At 40.4% G+C, this 18,138-nt stretch overlaps 1 protein-coding gene and 1 long non-coding RNA gene across 5 annotated transcripts in view; one reads left to right on the top strand and one right to left on the bottom strand.

Annotated features, from left to right (window-relative positions):
* Window positions 1–10,456, top strand: part of LOC144699659 (uncharacterized) — a 34,267-nt gene extending 23,811 nt beyond the window's left edge. Inside the window, exon 3 of the long non-coding RNA XR_013580582.1 lies at window positions 10,324–10,456. This is a non-coding gene — a long non-coding RNA (uncharacterized LOC144699659). The remainder of the gene's footprint in view (window positions 1–10,323) is intronic.
* LOC144699655 (myosin phosphatase Rho-interacting protein-like) overlaps window positions 1–18,138 on the bottom strand; it is a 407,667-nt gene that overhangs the window by 173,837 nt on the left and 215,692 nt on the right. For all 4 annotated transcript variants that reach the window (XM_078570766.1, XM_078570764.1, XM_078570768.1 and 1 more), the window contains exons 6-7: window positions 15,570–15,747; window positions 12,824–13,274 (exon numbers count right to left, since the gene is read on the bottom strand). In XM_078570766.1, the coding sequence (XP_078426892.1) occupies window positions 12,824–13,274; window positions 15,570–15,747 (629 nt within the window). The remainder of the gene's footprint in view (window positions 1–12,823; window positions 13,275–15,569; window positions 15,748–18,138) is intronic.

Raw genomic sequence — 18,138 nt, 5'->3', positions numbered from 1 at the left:
AGGACAAGTTGAGGAAGCCATCAAAAATGCAGAACGTTTAGATTTATAAACAAAAGTACCGAGTACAGATGCAAGAAAGTTATGCTAAATATTTGTAAATCACTGCTTCATCTCAATTTATTCTTTCTGGCTCCAAAATGGATGACTTTATTTATTCAACTCCATCTGCTATAGTTTTGTCCACTCTGTCTCTCTGAGCTGCAAACTTGGATATACAACTTTCTATTCCTTCAGTCAAGTCATTAAAATAGAGTGAAATGCTGAGGTTCCAGGTCCGTGGGGAACGCAACTTGTCACACCTCGTCAATCAGGGAACGTCTAGGAAAAGAAGAGACCGTTCCAGCATCTCTCCCGAACCATAGCCAAGTAGAGTCTGTCTTTGATCAGAAACATAGAAGAAATGATTTTGGCACAATTAAATATCTGGAGTAAAGGATATTTCTCCTCCCATGGTTAACCCTTCCAAACTGTGCCTCAGATTAGCAATTTCCTGTTCTAGGCAGCCAATGCTAATGTCCTGCCAAGGACTACGGTTGTAAGAAAAATGGTGAGATTTGCGAGGCTTTGATTTTCCACAAAATGAAAAGCTCTCAAATATCTCTCGAGCACATGCATTTTTCCCATTTTGCAAACCTCACTCTAAATGTCCACGGTTGCTGTTCACCTCCTCCTAGCAAGTCACATTGCAGTGATCATCAAGCTCTACCAAAAATATTCTAATTGAAGTGTTGCTGTTCCTTTCAATGGATGCATGCTAAACATAGGCATGCAACACTATCGAGCAGAAACACAGATCACATTCAGGTCCAAGGCACACACTGCTGCTTGAAACCTTTTTTTTGGTCTTTGATGACAGGCACTGATTGGTGGTCTATTTTAGAAACTGGCTATAATTGCATGTCCCCCTGGTGAATAAACTCTACTCAATAGACTTGGTGGCAAGCTTCCCTACTTTGATTATATTCTTGCAAATAGAATCACTGACTCAGTGCACACATATTTCTGGGGTCATGGTCAATTGCATAATAAATTTTCTATGCCAGGAAAGAACTCGGACATAACTACTCAACCAGAAGTTGGGGTATCCTGGATGTTCAGTCTATTTTAGGATTATCTCAATAACTTGCATTATGTCATCCCCATATATTGCAAAATTTTGAAAGCTTTAGCAGAAGATAGTGCCAGAAGATGTACTGAAAGACAACAACCAGTTGGAACAATTTTTGTGCTAAGTGTTAAATTCCTGTCAGTGTCTCAGCCTCTTTTTCTTATAAATTATGGGACTTTTTGAAATGACCAGCTAGAGAGCACTCAATTTTATTTTTTCTTGTTTTATTCATTTGGCTGTCCTACTAAGATGAGCAATCTTCTAACTGTTATTTGCTCCAGAGGTTCTCTGGCTTTTGCTGCCACTTGAATTTCCAGGGTATAATGTGAAAAAGGAAAAACATGGACTGACCTGTTAAAAAACAGGACATACTTGTGAAAACAACAACAGGGACAAAAACTACTCTTGTGCATAAATGAACACTTCACCCAATATGATGACAAGAGGAGGTGGAATGCAAGCAGCAGAAAATGCAACATTTTGCTTTAAAATGGGGATGAAGTGAACTTTAGCCCAATGGTACAAGTCTGTTTGATTTGTACAATGTAGAAATAGAGCTCAGGGGTCAAATTTGAAGGTTCTCATTAAGGTTTGCTCAAGGATTACTTCTTGATTTTCAGGGGGTCTTTTTTCATTCTCACTAACTAATTAGATGATGCAGTCATGTAGTAACACAACCTGCTGTATTTGTGTTGAATCTTTTTAAGGGGTTCTTTAGGTAGGTAAGATGAACAAATACCAAAAACTGTGTGCATTATATATTTTTTAGTCTTCATGAACTTGGAAGGATTTCAATACAAACCTTCAAAAAGGTATGGGATAAATATTTGAAGAGTAAAAAATTGCAAGTCTATGGAAAAGAGCAAGGGACTAGAACTAATTTGATAACTCTTTCATAGAGTTGGCATTGGCACAATGGGCCAATGGCTGCCTTCTGTGCTGTGAAATAGTTACATCTGGTCCGGGGAGGGGGGGGAAACGAGCCGGAGTGGGGGGGGCAGCAAGAGCGTGGGAAAGGAAAGCAATCAAAAAGCTGAGCTGAATTTCAGGAGTGCTGTGATTGAGACACAGAAGCTGTGCTACTCATTAAGAAAAAGCAAACTCAGCCATTGCATTAAAAGTGAGTGAGTTGAACGTTTCTATTATCTCTCAAAAAACACAATTAAGTTGTTTTTTTTGTGTGTGGCCCGTGACTGATTTTGTCCATGTGTGAGTGGCCCTCGATAAGAAAAAGGTTTTCCACCCCTGCTCTATGGGGTCAGTGTGCTTGTTTTAACTTGCACAGTTCCAATAGGAACCACTTCTGATATTTTAGCCTTCTGTTGCCATAGATACAGAGTCCCTCCCAGCATGAGATCCACATGGAGGTAAGAAAATTAAAATGGCTCAGACCTTCTCTCATAGCCTCCCCATCCACCACCACAGGATCACACTGAAATTAAAATAAGACGGACCTTCTCTCCGCTGGCTGCTGCCCTTGAAGACATTCTCGAAACAGGCTACCCCAGGCCTGCTTCCAGCCTCACTACTGAGTTTCCGGTCACCTCCTCCATCCTCTTTCTTTTTCCTCTCCTAGGAGGAGGAGGTTCCTCAGTTTGATGGATCAGACTCATCCAGAATAACTGCTCCAGCTTTTCCAATCACAGGTTCCCTCCCTCCTGATCTTGCTGCTCCTCCAATCATAGATTCTGTCTCTGGAAGAGCAGCAAGAACAGGAGGAAGGGAACTTGTGATTGGAGGAGCTGGAGAAGCGAGCATGCGAGAGACAGAACTTGTGATTGGAGGAGCAGCTTTCCCCACAGATTCTTTTGCCCATGCTTGCTGCTCTTCTAATCAAACTCTACGTTTTTTTCCTGCTCCCGAGACGCTTGCATCTGTTTGGACCATGGAGAAGTCATAATGTAAGGCAATATTGCATGGAGGAAGCCACTCCCAAGTTTTTCACCCCCGTCTTTGCTTTTTCACAGGTTAATTGTGACATTTGAGGGTGAAAGAGCCCGCCGCGTATTTAATACCCCATGTATTTTGAACACAGATAGAAGACTACTCCTGCTTCTAGCTACTCCTACCAGGAGACCTGTTGTCATGGTATGTCATGCTCATCTGTCTTGCGCTATCCTCATATTCACTAGCTTGTCTGCAACCGCTGTACATGGGGCATTCTACGCATGGCACTAATACAAAAGCAAAATACTGTGGATGCTGGAAATCTGAAATAAAAACAAAGATGCTATTCCTTAAGCTTGCATTCAGCTTCATTGTAACACTGTAACAAGCATCCTCTGATGAAAGGTCATCGACCTGAAACATTAGCTCTCAGATGCCGACTGGCCTGCTGAGAATTTGCAGCATTTTTTATATTTCATTTGGCACTGTTTAGCTACACTGTTTAGCTACAATGTGATGAAGACATCTTTTTGTGTACAATAAGCAGGTCGTTTATCCAGGTTCATTCAAGTAGTATTTTACTCTGACTATGCATAAAGAATCCAAAAAGAGAGTTAAAACAGAAGAGAGAGAGATAATGACACTTTATGTAATATTAACATTTATTTCAGCATCAACTGAAACAATATTGATTAGTCCCAGAAGCTTAACCTGAAATCACCCATAGGTGAGAGTTAGTTGAGCTAATTAGTCCAAGGCATCACTTAAGTAGTCACACGACATAAAAATCAAGTTGGAGACATACACTTTTTAAAAAAAAATTGTTATAAATAACCATGGTCAAATAAGTTTGCTCCATATTGAAGGGGAAAGAGGAAACGACTTTTGTTAAAGATACATTTATAACATCTAACTTAAAACCATAGACAAAATTTAATTTAATTTCTTGGGGCTTTCTTCCAGCTGTAAGACTTTTAAACAGGGAGAAGAATAAAAGCTAAAATGTAGACATAATTCAATAAACCATCTTACATTTATATGAAGCCTGTTATGATCTCAGGATATCCCAAAACACTTTACAGCCAATGAATGCTATAAAGTGCACTCACTGCAATGGTGTGGGAAAATATGGCAGCAAATTTTCACATAACAAGGTTCCACAAATGGCAATGAGATAAATGAAACAGAAACAAAAATTTCTGGAAAAACTCAGCAGGTCTGACAGCATCTGTGGAGACAAAGACAGAGTTAACGTTTCGAGTCCGTATGACTCTTCTTCAGAACTAAAGATGATTCTGAAGAAGAGTCATATGGACTCGAAACGTTAACCCTGTCTTTCTCTCCACAGTTGCTATCAGGCCTGCTGAGTTTTTCCCGCAATTTTTGTTTTTGTTTCAGATTTCCAACATCCGCAGTAAACATCATTTAATGAGATAAATGATGTACGCTGAGGGATAAATATTGCCCAGGACAGGAGAACTCCCTTGCTCTTCAAAATAATGCCATGAGTGTGTTACAGTTGAGCCAAAGACAACAAAAGTATCAATGCAAATTATTAATACAGGGAATTCTTTGCAGCTTTGAGACTCAAGTGACTTTGTCATTTTAATATACGAAAATAAGTTTGCTGAACTAATTCACACATTTCTGATGTGCAAATTCATTACAGTCAATTCACTGGTCCTTTTTGTAGGAGTGGGAAATTATAACCAGGGATAAACATCACAAGGAAAATTACAATAGTCATAGTATTCTTCATGATGTAATCACATTGATTTGACTAATTCATTTTTAAAATTAGATACTTTGATATTCTTACAACAGTCAGGAATATCAATTCCAAGATTGTTTCCTGCTTCTCCAGCTTTGAATTAATAAAGAAAGAAAACATTTCCAGTGGAGGTTGCATACCGCATACCTGAAAAATACTGTAACCAGCTCGAGACATAGGATTTTAAAAAAAATTGTCTGTATTTGAGTTCCAAATGCTCAGCATTTTCTTGCATTACGTACTGAAAGCAACAGATGGAAACTGTCTTATGCACTGTGCCAAGCAACCTCAAGTCCAATAACTAGCAGGAACTAGCTACCTACTGAGGGAAATCTGGTAACTCAATTGCTGCAGAAAATTTTCATTCATAGCCTTTTATGGAAAATTCCCAATCCACTCTTATTACCCTAAAAGGTCAGAACTAGAAAGCCTCTGCTAATACTACTATTTTGTAAAGGTTAAAAGGCAATATTGCATAATGTTTCTTCTATGCACCACATGTTTTTCAGACAGTAGTGACACAATCTTTTATAACCCAAAAAAATGAAAATAACACTCATTCTGAAAATATAATTTCGACCTGTTTAAATAAAAGATTCAGCAGCCCTTCTGCAGGCCTCCAAGGCTCAATTTTAAACTTTCCAGGCTTGATTTAATTGTCTGAACCATGTGATAAACTTTAAGGCATTTAAAATAACAATTTAAGAGTAGTGCAGAAGGAGTTACTTTGCAGAAGGAGTTGCTTTCGACATTTATTATTGGGCTAGTAAAAACAGAAAGAACAGCTACGATAGGGTGAAAAATATGAGTGCATGGATTCAAGCACAGAGAGGTTAAAAGACCACCGTTATAGCTGAGGAGCTTATGCAGCTGGTAATTCATTTCTGATCGTCCATTTACTTATGTAATGTATAAACAAATTCTCCACTTCCTTTTTCCTTTCTTCTCAGTTCCTAAACAATGACTGGCATTATGCCAAGAATAAACTAACTAGATCTGAGAAAGATGGCAATAAAGGCCAATTAGTGTTGTCCAAGATAGAATTTCTCAACATACATTTCATATGGGAGGTGCAAAATTACAGTAATTTGCACATTCTGACATTTGAACAAACACGTTTCAAGGATCTAATTTGGTAGAGCTACAGGGTATAAGAACTGGTGTACAGTCCCACTGATCTGCAGCAATGAAGCAGAGGATTTAAGGATAAAATTTCTGTTTTATTAAATAGGAGAAAGATTGTTATCTTTAGCCACATGACATATTTGAAAATAAAACAAAGGTCAATAAAGACATCAAATTAGATTTTGGTAGCTTTTTACAGGGATTAAAATGGAATGCTTTTCTACTATTCATTCCCAGATGAGAAGTAGCATGAACTAGGTGGCAACTCCTTCTAGTATCACCAATAACATAACCCCAACCTGAAAAAGTGTGCCTTTCCCATGCAATGAATATTAAATCTCTGGGTGTTCATAGTTATTAAATTTTATTACGGGGAGATATGTTGAAAGAAAAAGTTGGAGCAGTCTAGATAAACCAATGGTCTTACATCAATGTATTATTTTCTGAAAAAGAGACATGTCTAAGCTTTTCAGTGCCAGTGTGATGCTAGGTATGTAGGCTATATGTCCCAAAGACTGGCAGGTCATATGAAATAGCATGTCCCATCCGCTGTTCACAACAGGTAGTGTATAGGCCATACCCAGCCAGCCTGCGCTTGCAAAACTCAAAACACACAGTGTCCAACATTAGATGTAATTCCGCGACTTATTTGCTAAATAATCCTCAGTGTGTTAAGAATTACACTGACAACCAATTTAAGATTGTCAGTCGGGCTCGCAATGTGGCACATTGGTGTACACTGGAAGCTACATATATGTTAACACACGGGGCCCTGTTCTTTGCAGACAGAAAGAACATGTACATTATTTTTGAACTTTTTCTCATTTGCTTAACCCTTTTTAAAAGTGCATCATTAATTGCTATTCTGTTCCCTTCAGTGTCAATAGATCTGTTGATCTGGCATTGCAATACTGAGCGTTAGAGCTAACACGAAATACCATAGCAAAAACAGAATTACCTGGAAAAACTCAGCAGGTCTGGCAGCATCGGTGGAGAAGAAAACAGATGACGTTTCGAGTCCTCATGACTCTTCGGCAGAACTGCCATACCATAAATACCATAGGTTTGGATCAAGTATTGATTAAATCCAGTCAGTGTTCAAATTTGATTTGTAATTTTTAGAATTAGAACGTGTTTAATTAACAATTAGAAATTTTTTCTTTTAATTAAAAACAATTAGAACATGTACATACATTGTGCCTGTTTCAGCATTATTTCAAAATAAATGACAGCCATTCACTAACTCATTCCTCAGGGCAGTGCCTTGACCAATCAGGGTCAAGATGCCTGGTTTAAATTTCAAATAATGCTTGGCAGTTAACTGTCAGTCACCATCACTGGTGCATTCTCCATGGCAATGCTACTTGCCAACCAATCAGCACTTTTTTCACATACAGTATAAATTGTTGTTTTCCGCTTATATTGGTATTTTTGCAAGTGTCCTGATGAGTGCAAGATGAAAAGCTTAGACATGTCTCTTTCTCAGCAATACTCAAGTTCTGTGCTACCAAACAACTATTGTTATTTTTTCCATTTCCCATAACAGCCATTCCAATTGAATGCAATTGTTAATTTAGTGTCAAATTATAGGAACTGATAGCCACCAGCTATCCCTCAACTTGAAGATGGTGTCTATTCAGGTTGCGAGTTTCTGCCTTGGGTCTTCAGGTGACTGAGGAAGCCCATAAGCCGATTCCAACGCCATTGATCCTTCAGCACGAGGCAGGATGCCCACAAGGTAGTGGGATCTAGAGTGACTGGTAGATGAAGACGACCAAGATCCATCTAGCTTGCCTACCATCCCAGTAACAACACAATTAGACAGCTTTGTCGCTTGTGCCCAAATTTGTGTTTGTGCACCTCAAATTTCTTTTAAAATTCATTCATGGGATGTGGGTTTTGCTGGCTGGGCCAACATTTATTGCCCATCCCTAGTTGCCCTCGAGAAGGTGGCGGTGAGCTGCCTTCTTGAACTGCTGCAGTCCATGTGGTGTAGGTACACCCAATGTGCTGTTAGGAAGGGAGTTCAGGATTTTGACCAGTGACAGTGAAGTAACAGCGATATATTTCCCAAGTTAGGAAGGAGTGTGACTTGGAGGGGAACTTCCACGTGGTGGCATTCCCATCTATCTGCTGCCCTTGTCCTTCTAGATGGTAGTGGTCGTGGGTTTGGAAGTGCTGTCAAAGGAGCCTTGGTGAATTCCTGCAGTGCATCTTGCAGATGGTACACACTGCTGCTGCTGCTGTGTGTCGGTGGTGGGGGGAGTGAATGTTTGTGGTTCTGGTGCCAATCAAGTGGGCTGCTTTGTCCTGGCTAGTGTTAAGCTTCTTGGGTGTTGCGGGAGCTGCACTCATCCAGTTAAGTGGGGAGTATTCCATCACACTCCTGACTTGTGCTTTGTAGATGGTGGACAGGCTTTGGTGAGTCAGGTGGGTTAATCGTTGCACGATTCCAAGCCTCTGACCTGCTCTTGTAGCCACAATATTTATATGGCTAGTCTAGTTCAAATGCATGTTATATAGTCCCCAACAACCGAAAGAGAGACAAAGATTTTCCAGCTAGATCTGGGCTGATTTGGAACCAGGGTCTTGTCATATGACATACTGTGTTACCCAGCTCACTGCTCCATAATAATTCTCATGCTACAAGCTGTTCTTCAGCTTTGTTTTAGTTTCTGCACAGCTGTCCAACTAGGGATGAACATGTTTGAATCATGTTCAAAAGCCAAAAGAGATGTTAATAGCAGAAATATTAGCCACACTTAGCTGTGAGCTGGGAGGCACAGAACTCCACATGAAATATGCAGAAGGCACTGACTTCAGATTAGACGGTCAGCCATTTACAAAAACACCCTTGACAACCAAGGAGCAGAATATTTGTACTTTCAGTCTTCTCTGAAAACCAAGTGTTATCTATAAAAAATTATATGTATTGCACAGGTTGAATCCTCCAAACGCTCCACAATTGTTAAGAGCCTAGGTACAAATTGTGGATCCTGAGCCACCCAATCAACCTTGAGCATCAATAAATACATTCCTGAGGTTTCATCTCAAAAAGGGTTCTGTACAGTGTATAAGCAAAAGACGCTCTGCGCCTCCAGGACATAATAATTCATTACATACCCAATAAAATTAATCTGATCTGATTACGTAATTCTTTTCTCAGCCTTGAAAGTGACTTGCAAAATTCCATAGGCGCCAGCAGCCCTCTGGTACTCCAACCAGGTGGTCATGCTTCATGTGCACGCCTAATGTTGATGGATCTCTTGACTCAGAAGATATCATAGCCGAGTCCAATCTTGTTCACACCAGAAGTTCACTTCCCAACGAAATCACTGGTTGCTTATTGGTCAACAAAAGGAATATTTTCCCTTGCCCTCACTTGGCAACCCCAAGGCAAAGTCAACCATAACCCTGCCTTGGCTGAGTTTAGCTAATTGAGCACAATTTAGGATACAATTTCCCTATTACTTGCATATGTACAATTAGTTATCCCTATTCACAGAATATTTACAGTGCAGGAGGCCATTCAGCCCATCGCTGAAAAGAACATTCTACCTAGAACAGCCAGATGGGAATAATCCCTGATAGACCAAACATCCCTACTGACTTAACAACAGAACAGCACTGCTGCCATAGCAAAGAAACTGTACAACAGTATGATGGTGCACATTGATGACAGATAAGTAGGAAAATAATACTACATTCATCTTTTCGTGGTGCAATTTGCATGCTTAACAATTTTAGTCTTTACTGCAGTGAAGCCTTATTATAAGAACATTCCAATATTCAGAAAAAAATCTTCCGATATATTAGTGATTGATTCCAACTTGCTGAATGTGCAGATTAATTGAAAACAGGGTAAAAGAACAATTTTCAAAAAATAGTTCAATAAACGGGATTCCTGTTACTGGAAAATACCCCCGAAATTGGACAATTTAAGATTCTCCTAAAAAGACATGTTAAAAGTGGGCATAGTTTAAATTCAAGTTATTGTTTTATAAGAGTCCATGCAATTCATTCACCATCAACAAGTAATAAAGTAATGACTGCTCTAAAGACATTATGCTAAAGTGCCTACTTTTCTGAGCCCGAATAAAATGAGTATAGTGGTTAAGGGTTGTCAACATTTTATGAGCAAAAGTAGGAATGCTAACCTGAAAATAGCAAATTAACTTGATTTGGGAGACAAAATTCAGTTGTCATAGTGCTTTAAAGAAATTTTCAGATAGCCCACCCACCTGTTTTCCACAGAGTCCTAGATTAACTAACTAATCATCTCAAAGCACAATTACTACTTCAGCTATCTATTTATATATCCCCAGCAGGTTCCCATTAGGTTCTAGGCGCACATGAAAGCCCCACCTGCTGACAGTCTGCACTGCCATATGTCTTATATAATTTTTACTTATGTAAATCATCTCTTCCTCAGATCTTGGTTCCAGCTGGCCTTGATGCCCATGCTGCTAAGAAAATGGACAAATGATGTGCTTCCAGACTGCTGCAGCCCCGTACAGCCAACCATCAGGGACCACCAAGATGCAATTATACATCACCCGCACACAGTCACTTCAATCTCTGCTCAGCAGTTCCCCAGTCAGTTCAAATCAAATTTGAACAGACTGGATTTAATCAATACTTGGCCCAAACCTATGGTATTTAGTGTTCGCATTAACATTCAGTATCACAATACCAAATCAACATGTCTGTTGACAGTGCAGGGGACAGAATGGTAATTAATTATGCACTTTTAGAAAGGCTTAAGCAAATGAAAAAAAGTCAAAAATAATAGGATCTAAAATGAGAAATAGAAAAATGTTAACAATTATGCTCAGTTATTAAAACAAATGAAGTCAATATTACTCACCATGGGGTTCAGTGCCTAAATGCATCACTTGCTAAATTACTGAGTGGTGAAGTGCTAATAACAAAAGCTTGTATTAATGTAGCAACTTTATGGCAGAAAAAAATCCCAAGGCACTTCACAGAAGTGCAAAACAAAGTGACGCCACCATATGAGAAGAGTGATTGAAAGCTTGACCAGGAAGGGATGTTTTAAGTTGGGTCTTGAAATAGGTAGAGAGGTTGAGAAGCAGCAAGGTTTACAGAGGGAACCACAGAGCTCAGGGCTTAGACAACTAATGGCATGGGAGTCAAATGTGGGGTCAATGGATTGGGAATTCACAGCAGTTCAGGGTTGGAGGAATGCACCATTCTTGGAGGGTTACAGGGCTAGATGAGGCCACAAATATGAGGAGTAAGGCCATGGGATGAGAATTTTAAACTGGAGGGAGTGGAGAGCACAAGGGCTTGAGTGAACTGTACATGATGCAGTTTAGGGTATGGGCAGCAGAGTTTTGGATGTGAACTCCATGGGGGTGGAGGAAAGGCGGCAAACTAAACAAGCATTTGAATAGTTAATTCTGGAGGCATGGATGAGAATTTTGGAAACAGATAGGCTGACACATGAGCAGAGGCAAGCGGTGTGTCAAAGAGTTGGACTTTGTGATGGGGAGAATGAGGGAAGCTCTGCTTCAGGCCAAAAAGTAAAGAAAGGAAGGTAGAGTGCAGCTCTCCCTCAGTACTGCACAGAAGTGTCAGTCTGGATTATGGACTCAAGTCTCTGGAGTTGGGACTCAATCCTGCAACCTTCTGATTCAAACGTGTGTGCAAATGAGCCAAGGCTGACAAGAGGACTGCAGAGGTTGTAAATATTAAGCTTTGATCTGAAACAATGGCTGGATAAGGGAATAAATTTGATGTAAACGGCATTGACTCACTAGTAGGAGCCAAAGACAATGGCTTCAGTCTTCCCGTATATGGCAAATCAGATCACAACATCAAAGCAAATCAGCAGTCTTCAGTCCATTTATCTCTGCAGGGCAGCAGCTGAATACTAAAATTAGCCTTAATGTGCATGGGTTGCTGGGAAGGGGGAGAAGACACTAAGAAATGAGGTAATGCAAAGCCCAAAATTAGCTAGGATTCCTGCTTTTAACATCAGCACTGATATACCTGCTGGAAGCACGAGTGTGAATGCTATATGAGGATAGAATAGTCCTCATATTTGTGTGTCCACTTGTATAAGGTTGAAAGCTACCTGAAATGAATTTTGTCTTTGAGGTGGGGTGAGAAAGAAAAATTTTGAAATTCAGAAGAATGACAACCTGGTACAGCAATATTATTTATTGCTGCTAGGACGTGACATGCATCCTTTCGTTTTGAGATTCACAGAGTGCCACTGACATAGACCTAGGAACTGTATCACCAGCCTGTCCCTTCCGAGCAGCACATGGATGTTTGGTTGCAGGCGCATTAACAATATTAAGAAACTTATCAAAATTAATCTTGATGGGGATGGTAAAGAAGAGGGTAAATTAAGTTATTTAAAAAGGTTTGGAAGTTAAGAAAAGCATGATAGATACGAAGGTGAAAAAATAAAGGTGACAAAAGAAAAAAATGATGTAAAACAAGGATCATAGTGATTTCTGTCTATGTAGTTTGGCATGGGGGCAAAAACAGCATGAATATTTTGAGGAAGATCTGCCATAAGAAATAAAGATAAACCACATATATTCAATTGCTTGCAAACTGTCACTTCTTAGTTGGCAGTAATCAAAATAAGATTACTTTATTTCAGTTTGTCAGTGCATGTGGAAATACAGAATAAAAATTTTTGTTTGAAGTTTCCTAAAATTAATTTGTACACACGTCTGCAGATAATTATTCTTTGCAATACATCCAATTATTTTGTGGACACATTTTAACAAAGTATATCACCAATACTAAAACTGTACTTCAAAAAAAAACCACAGGGCAAAAGAAGAAAAATAAAGTGCCTCTACCTCCTCACTTAGCCAGCTTCTCTTCAATTATTATTATACAAAATTACATAAGTAATATGCTACAAATGAAGAAAGGATCATCAGTACCTTCCTTCTTGTCCAACCGCTTGCTCTGCTTCGCTTCTCTCTGGGCTTCTTATTCGTGTCCGTTTTCCCACTTTTCTGAGTTCAGCTTCATAAAATTCTCTATTAGCTCGTGGACGGTCAGCCCTGCTGGTCATAGCTTCAGCATGGTGACTGTCTGTGCTCGTTACTGTGCTTCCACTTGCTTCCGAATCCAAAGAGCTCATTGACCCGCTGATATGCGATCCATTGGATAGCAGGCTGCTAACAGATGGAAAAGGATCGCTGTACACTGGCGATGGACAACGAGGAATGCCACCAGGCTCCATACCGTGCCTGCTGGAAGAACTGCTGGCAGGTGAAAGGACACGCATCTCTTGCTTCTGCTGGTCAAGAGGCAGCATCCTTCCTCTGTCCACCTCATCTCCATTAACAGAACTATGATCAGAAACAACATCAAGGGGATGGACATCACCTGTTTAAAAAATTTTAAATTATATAGTGTTTCAAAAGGGATGACCACGATTAAATAAGTAAACAACCCATTGATAATCTGGAGGTTCTACAGCCCAAAGATCCACCAGAACTTGCTCTGAATTTATTCCCTCTCACAAACAGCAAAATGGTTTACTGCAATATTCATGCAGCAGCTGTTGATATACCCATTTCAAAACATTAGCCATAAAACTTCAAAATACCAGAAACACCAGATACCACGGAGGTTTTCACATTATTCACTTTGGATAGCAAGGGCAATCAGGGTTGGGCAATAAATGCTGCCCTAGCCAGCAACGCCCACATCCCATGAAAGAATTTTTTAAAAATTATACTGAAAAGAGACATAGGATAAGGATAGGGGTTGGGTGGTCCAAATTTTATATGCAACTATACTTAAGCAGAATATAAAAATATCACTGAGCATCAACCCCAGCAAATATTCTACCTGCATACAATGCATATTTCATGTTGGAATACTCATAATAGAATGACCCTGGAAGCTGTGAAGGAATCAATGACTTGCGAGAAATTCTGTATCTCCAGTACATTGGGAATATATTGTGCATAATGTAGCTCCTTCAGCTTGCACTTTCATTGAAGCAGGACATTATATTTAGAGGTGATTCTAGTATTGCCCATGAACAGGAACCAAAAAAAATAAAGTGATTTATATAATGCGCATGAAATAATGGGCAATGGGTATGATTTGGACCTGTGGGGTCTTTCCTTGATTATGAACTTGCATGTGCAAGTGTAGACAGTGCCTCTAATATTCACATATTTTGAAATATTAGTCCATTCATAAAGGGGAAGTATCAGGAGAAATATTTAATTCTAAATATTGATCTGGCTAGATTTTTTGAATTAATTGTAAATAAATGTATTATAGAGCTAGATGTCAAAGGATAAAGGAATAATGAAACTTGTGGACACTGAAAGACCAACACCAATGCATAGACTGGTTGCACTGAATCCCATACCAAAATACCAAATGACAAGGAGGCTTACTGCTCTCAATTTTTAATGGGTTCAGCTGACCAAAACTTCATAAGGCTTTCTGGGCTACCCAACAGTAAATTGGGAAGGGAAAGTGATGAATGATTGCAGTTATAATTGAAGGGTTAAATGCAGACTATACAAGAACCCTGGAGAGAAAGCAAGTGCACAATTTACAAACCCTATGAACAAAAACAACATTCAAGTGAAAGGAAATTATAAGTGCAAGAGCTGAGTTGAAGAGAATTTTAAACTTTTTAAATGATTCTTTCATGGGACGTGGGTGTCGCTGGCAAGGCCAGCGTTTAATTGCCCTCAAGCTGCCTTCTTAATCTGCTGCAGTCTGAGTAGTGTAGGTACACCAGGGAATTCCAGGATTTTGACCCAGCGACAGTAGAGGAACGGCAACATAGTTCATAGTCAGATTGGTGTACAACTTAAGGGGAGTTTACAGGTGGTGGCATTCCCATGCATCTGCTTCCCTTGTATTTCTAGGTGGTATAAAGCATGGGTTTGGAAGGAGCTGTCGAAGGAATCTTAGTGAGTTGTTGCAGTGCATCTTTTAGATGGTACACACTGCTGCCACTGTGCGTCAGTGGTGGAGGGAGTGGATGTTGAAGGTGGTGGATGGGGTGCCAATCAAGCATGCTGCTTTGTCCTGGATGGTTTTGAGCTTCGACTGTTGTAGGAGCTGCACTCATTCAGACAAACGGACAATATTTCATCATAGTGCTGACTTGTGACTTGTAGATGATGGACAGGCTTTTGAGAGTCATGGGGTGAGGTACTCTCCGCAGAATTTCTAGCCCCTGACCTTCTCTTGCAGCCAGAGTTCTTGTGGCTATTCCAGTTCAGTTTCTGGTCAATGATAACCCCCAGAATCTTGAAAGTGGGGGATTCAGTGATGGTAATGCCATTGAATATCAAGAGATGGTTGGATTCGCTTGCTGGAGAGAGGAAGTGGGAGATGGTCATTGCATGGCACTTGTGCCGCTCATCAGCCCAAGCCTGAATGTTTTGTCAATGGTCTTTAATAAAGCAGTTGAAGGTGTTTGGGCCTTGGACATATTTAAACCATTAGTTCCTCAGGGTATGAAAATTATTTCAACACCAATAATTTCAAAATATCAATACCAAATTGAAATGTTAAAGTCGTAAGAAATTTAACCAAATTTAAATTAAACTGCATTGTTAATTTAAATTTGCTGCACTGAAGAGTTTAAATGTAGAACTTTTCATTAGAAAAGTTTCCTGGAAATCCATTTACTCTACTTACCCTCTCTCAGAGAAAACAATCCTCCTTGAGAACCACCATCAGGAAGAGGCCAACTTTGAATTGCCTCCACATCTCTACCGTGAAGCTCCTCCTGCCACAGGCTAGACCGTGAATCTGGGATCTTCTCTGGATCAGGGATCCCTGAACCTGTCACTGCCACTTTGGCTGGCCCAGGTTCCTGGAGTCAAGGAGAGAGAGAGAGAAAGAGAAAGAGAGGGGGGAGAAAGAAAAAAAATGTTGGATGGAATAGGTTGGTTGCATGGTCTACTAGTCTGACAATATAAATACTCTATTTTTGTTGCAGGCAACCAAATCTTTTATGGAACAAGCAAGCTTTTTTTGATCCTGTAGAAAAATGTCTAGTATTAATAAGAATGGGAGCATATCCATAACCAATCCGCCTCTTTACAGCCCATGTTTCAAGAAAGGCCCATCACAAGATAGAATGCATGGTGTGTCAGGAAACTATTTATATACAAAATACTTTCCCACAAATGTGCCTCAGAAGACACTTTTCAATATCAGATCCATTGTTTGAAATACATTTTTATGTTCAAGGCATTCCTGTAGAATCTAGGAAAAGTCTATTCTTTACTGGGTTAGACTGAAAAGAACCCAATTAACTACAGACATTTCCAGCACCGAAACAACCTCAAACATGTCTCCCCTCCCCTTCACACAGAGAACTGCTCCCTCAGGAACACCCTTCTTTACTCATCCACCAAAACTGCTTTCAGGTATCCTCCAAAGGTACCCTTCCATGCAACCAAAGCAGCTACCATGCACGTCCATTTACCTCCTCCCATGTCATTGCAGAGAGCTGAACAACTCCTTCCAGTCTATTGCATTCGCTGGGCACATGACAGTTTCCTCTATAATGGTAAGGACAAAGGTTAGGTGACCATTTAACTAACTGCCTCTTACTATGTGCACAAGTGAGACCCTGACCTTCCTGCAGCTCATCACTTTGTCTCACACACTAATAACTCCGGCATTTAGCCTCCTAAAATATACCAATCAGGATCAATGCAAACTTAAGAAGCAATATCCTTTCTTTCTCCTGGGCCCTCTGATCAGAACAGTGACTTCACAAATTTTGGCTGGGATTTTGTGAACAGTATACCATTCCCAATGTTGTAGCCGGAACTGTGCGCCACTTCTGCTTTCTCTCTTTGCGCCTTTTCCCACACAATTATAATTAAAATTCCAAGTGCCATTGGCGTGCATGCAAAACACATTTGATGTTGTAAGTCAACTCAAAGCCCTGTAGGGGCTCTGCTTGCCTGCCAACACCCTGAGATGGACACACATTAGGACAGTACTGACAGCACCCTTTAGGCCATTTTCTTACCTTGACTGATCGTCATTACCACCCCACACCCCCACCACACACAGGACATGAGACCCTTCCCACTTCAATCCACGCTACCCTCTCTATCCTCCCTGGATCCCTCTTCCAATCCTCCATGCTCCAGCCCCATTCCATAACTCACCCTTGTTGTCCCGGGCCTCTATGCTCCCCTCCCTTGTGCCATAGGGTAAAACAAGGGAAACCACCTTGCACACAACAGCACAAAGTTGACAGGTGCACATCACCATTAAACTATCGTGAAAGGAGTGCAACAAGATTCTCAAACATCACTGATTTATCTTGAAGGTAGAACTTAATTGAAAACGTTTCACGTTGAGTATTCATGGCATGCAAATATATTACAAGTATGAACATGCCAGGCCGGCATAATGCTCGACACACCATAAACACACCACTGACTTTATCCCTGGAACCCAACCTACCATCGGGTAACCAAAGTCAGCTCACACACCAAATTTCTTCTATGAGATCTGCCCCCTCCCCCCTGCATCTTATGTCTTAGCAAACATGCTGATGTTTCTGTCATAGGCCCTTTGTCAGAACATGGACCTCCTCCGAGGAGAGGAGTTTCTATTTCTCTGGCAATAGTATGCTTTCATCCTTCAAGGCTATTGTACAGCATTTATTGCCTAATTGCCTTTGTTCAGGGGGCATTTAAGAATCAACCACATTGCTGTGGGTCTGGAGTCACTTGGTAGATATCCTTCCCTAAAGGACATTAGTAAACCAAATGGGTCTAAACAACAATCGGCAATGGTTTTGAGGTCGTCAGCAGACCTTTCAATTCCAAATTTCACCATCTGCCATGGTGGGAATTCGAACCCAGGTCCCCAGAGCTTTACCCTGGGTTTCTGGAATACTGGTCCAGTGACAATACAACTATGCCACCGCCTCCCCCCAATACATGGTCGACCAGTGAGCTTCTTTTATGCAGATCACAGCTTCTGCTGGAATCTTTCTTCTTTGTGCTTGTGCAGAAAGCATACCAGAGTGTTGTGAAGTTTCCAAGTCTTCCTGCTTCTTGTCTCCAACAACCTGTCCTCCATACTCTCAATGCTTCCTGATTTGTAAATTTTTACCTATTAAAGGTGCAGCTCTTTTGCACCAAAGAGGAATAAGCCTTTATCAGTAATCTAGGCCTGGGAGCTTCAAAGAGCTGAAGCTTCCAAGTCTTCAGGGAGAGGGAGGACTTGGGTG

This window comes from Cetorhinus maximus, chromosome 24 (assembly GCF_964194155.1).
Source record: "Cetorhinus maximus chromosome 24, sCetMax3.hap1.1, whole genome shotgun sequence".
Taxonomy (NCBI): domain Eukaryota; kingdom Metazoa; phylum Chordata; class Chondrichthyes; order Lamniformes; family Cetorhinidae; genus Cetorhinus; species Cetorhinus maximus.
This window is presented reverse-complemented; position numbering and strand designations above follow the sequence as displayed.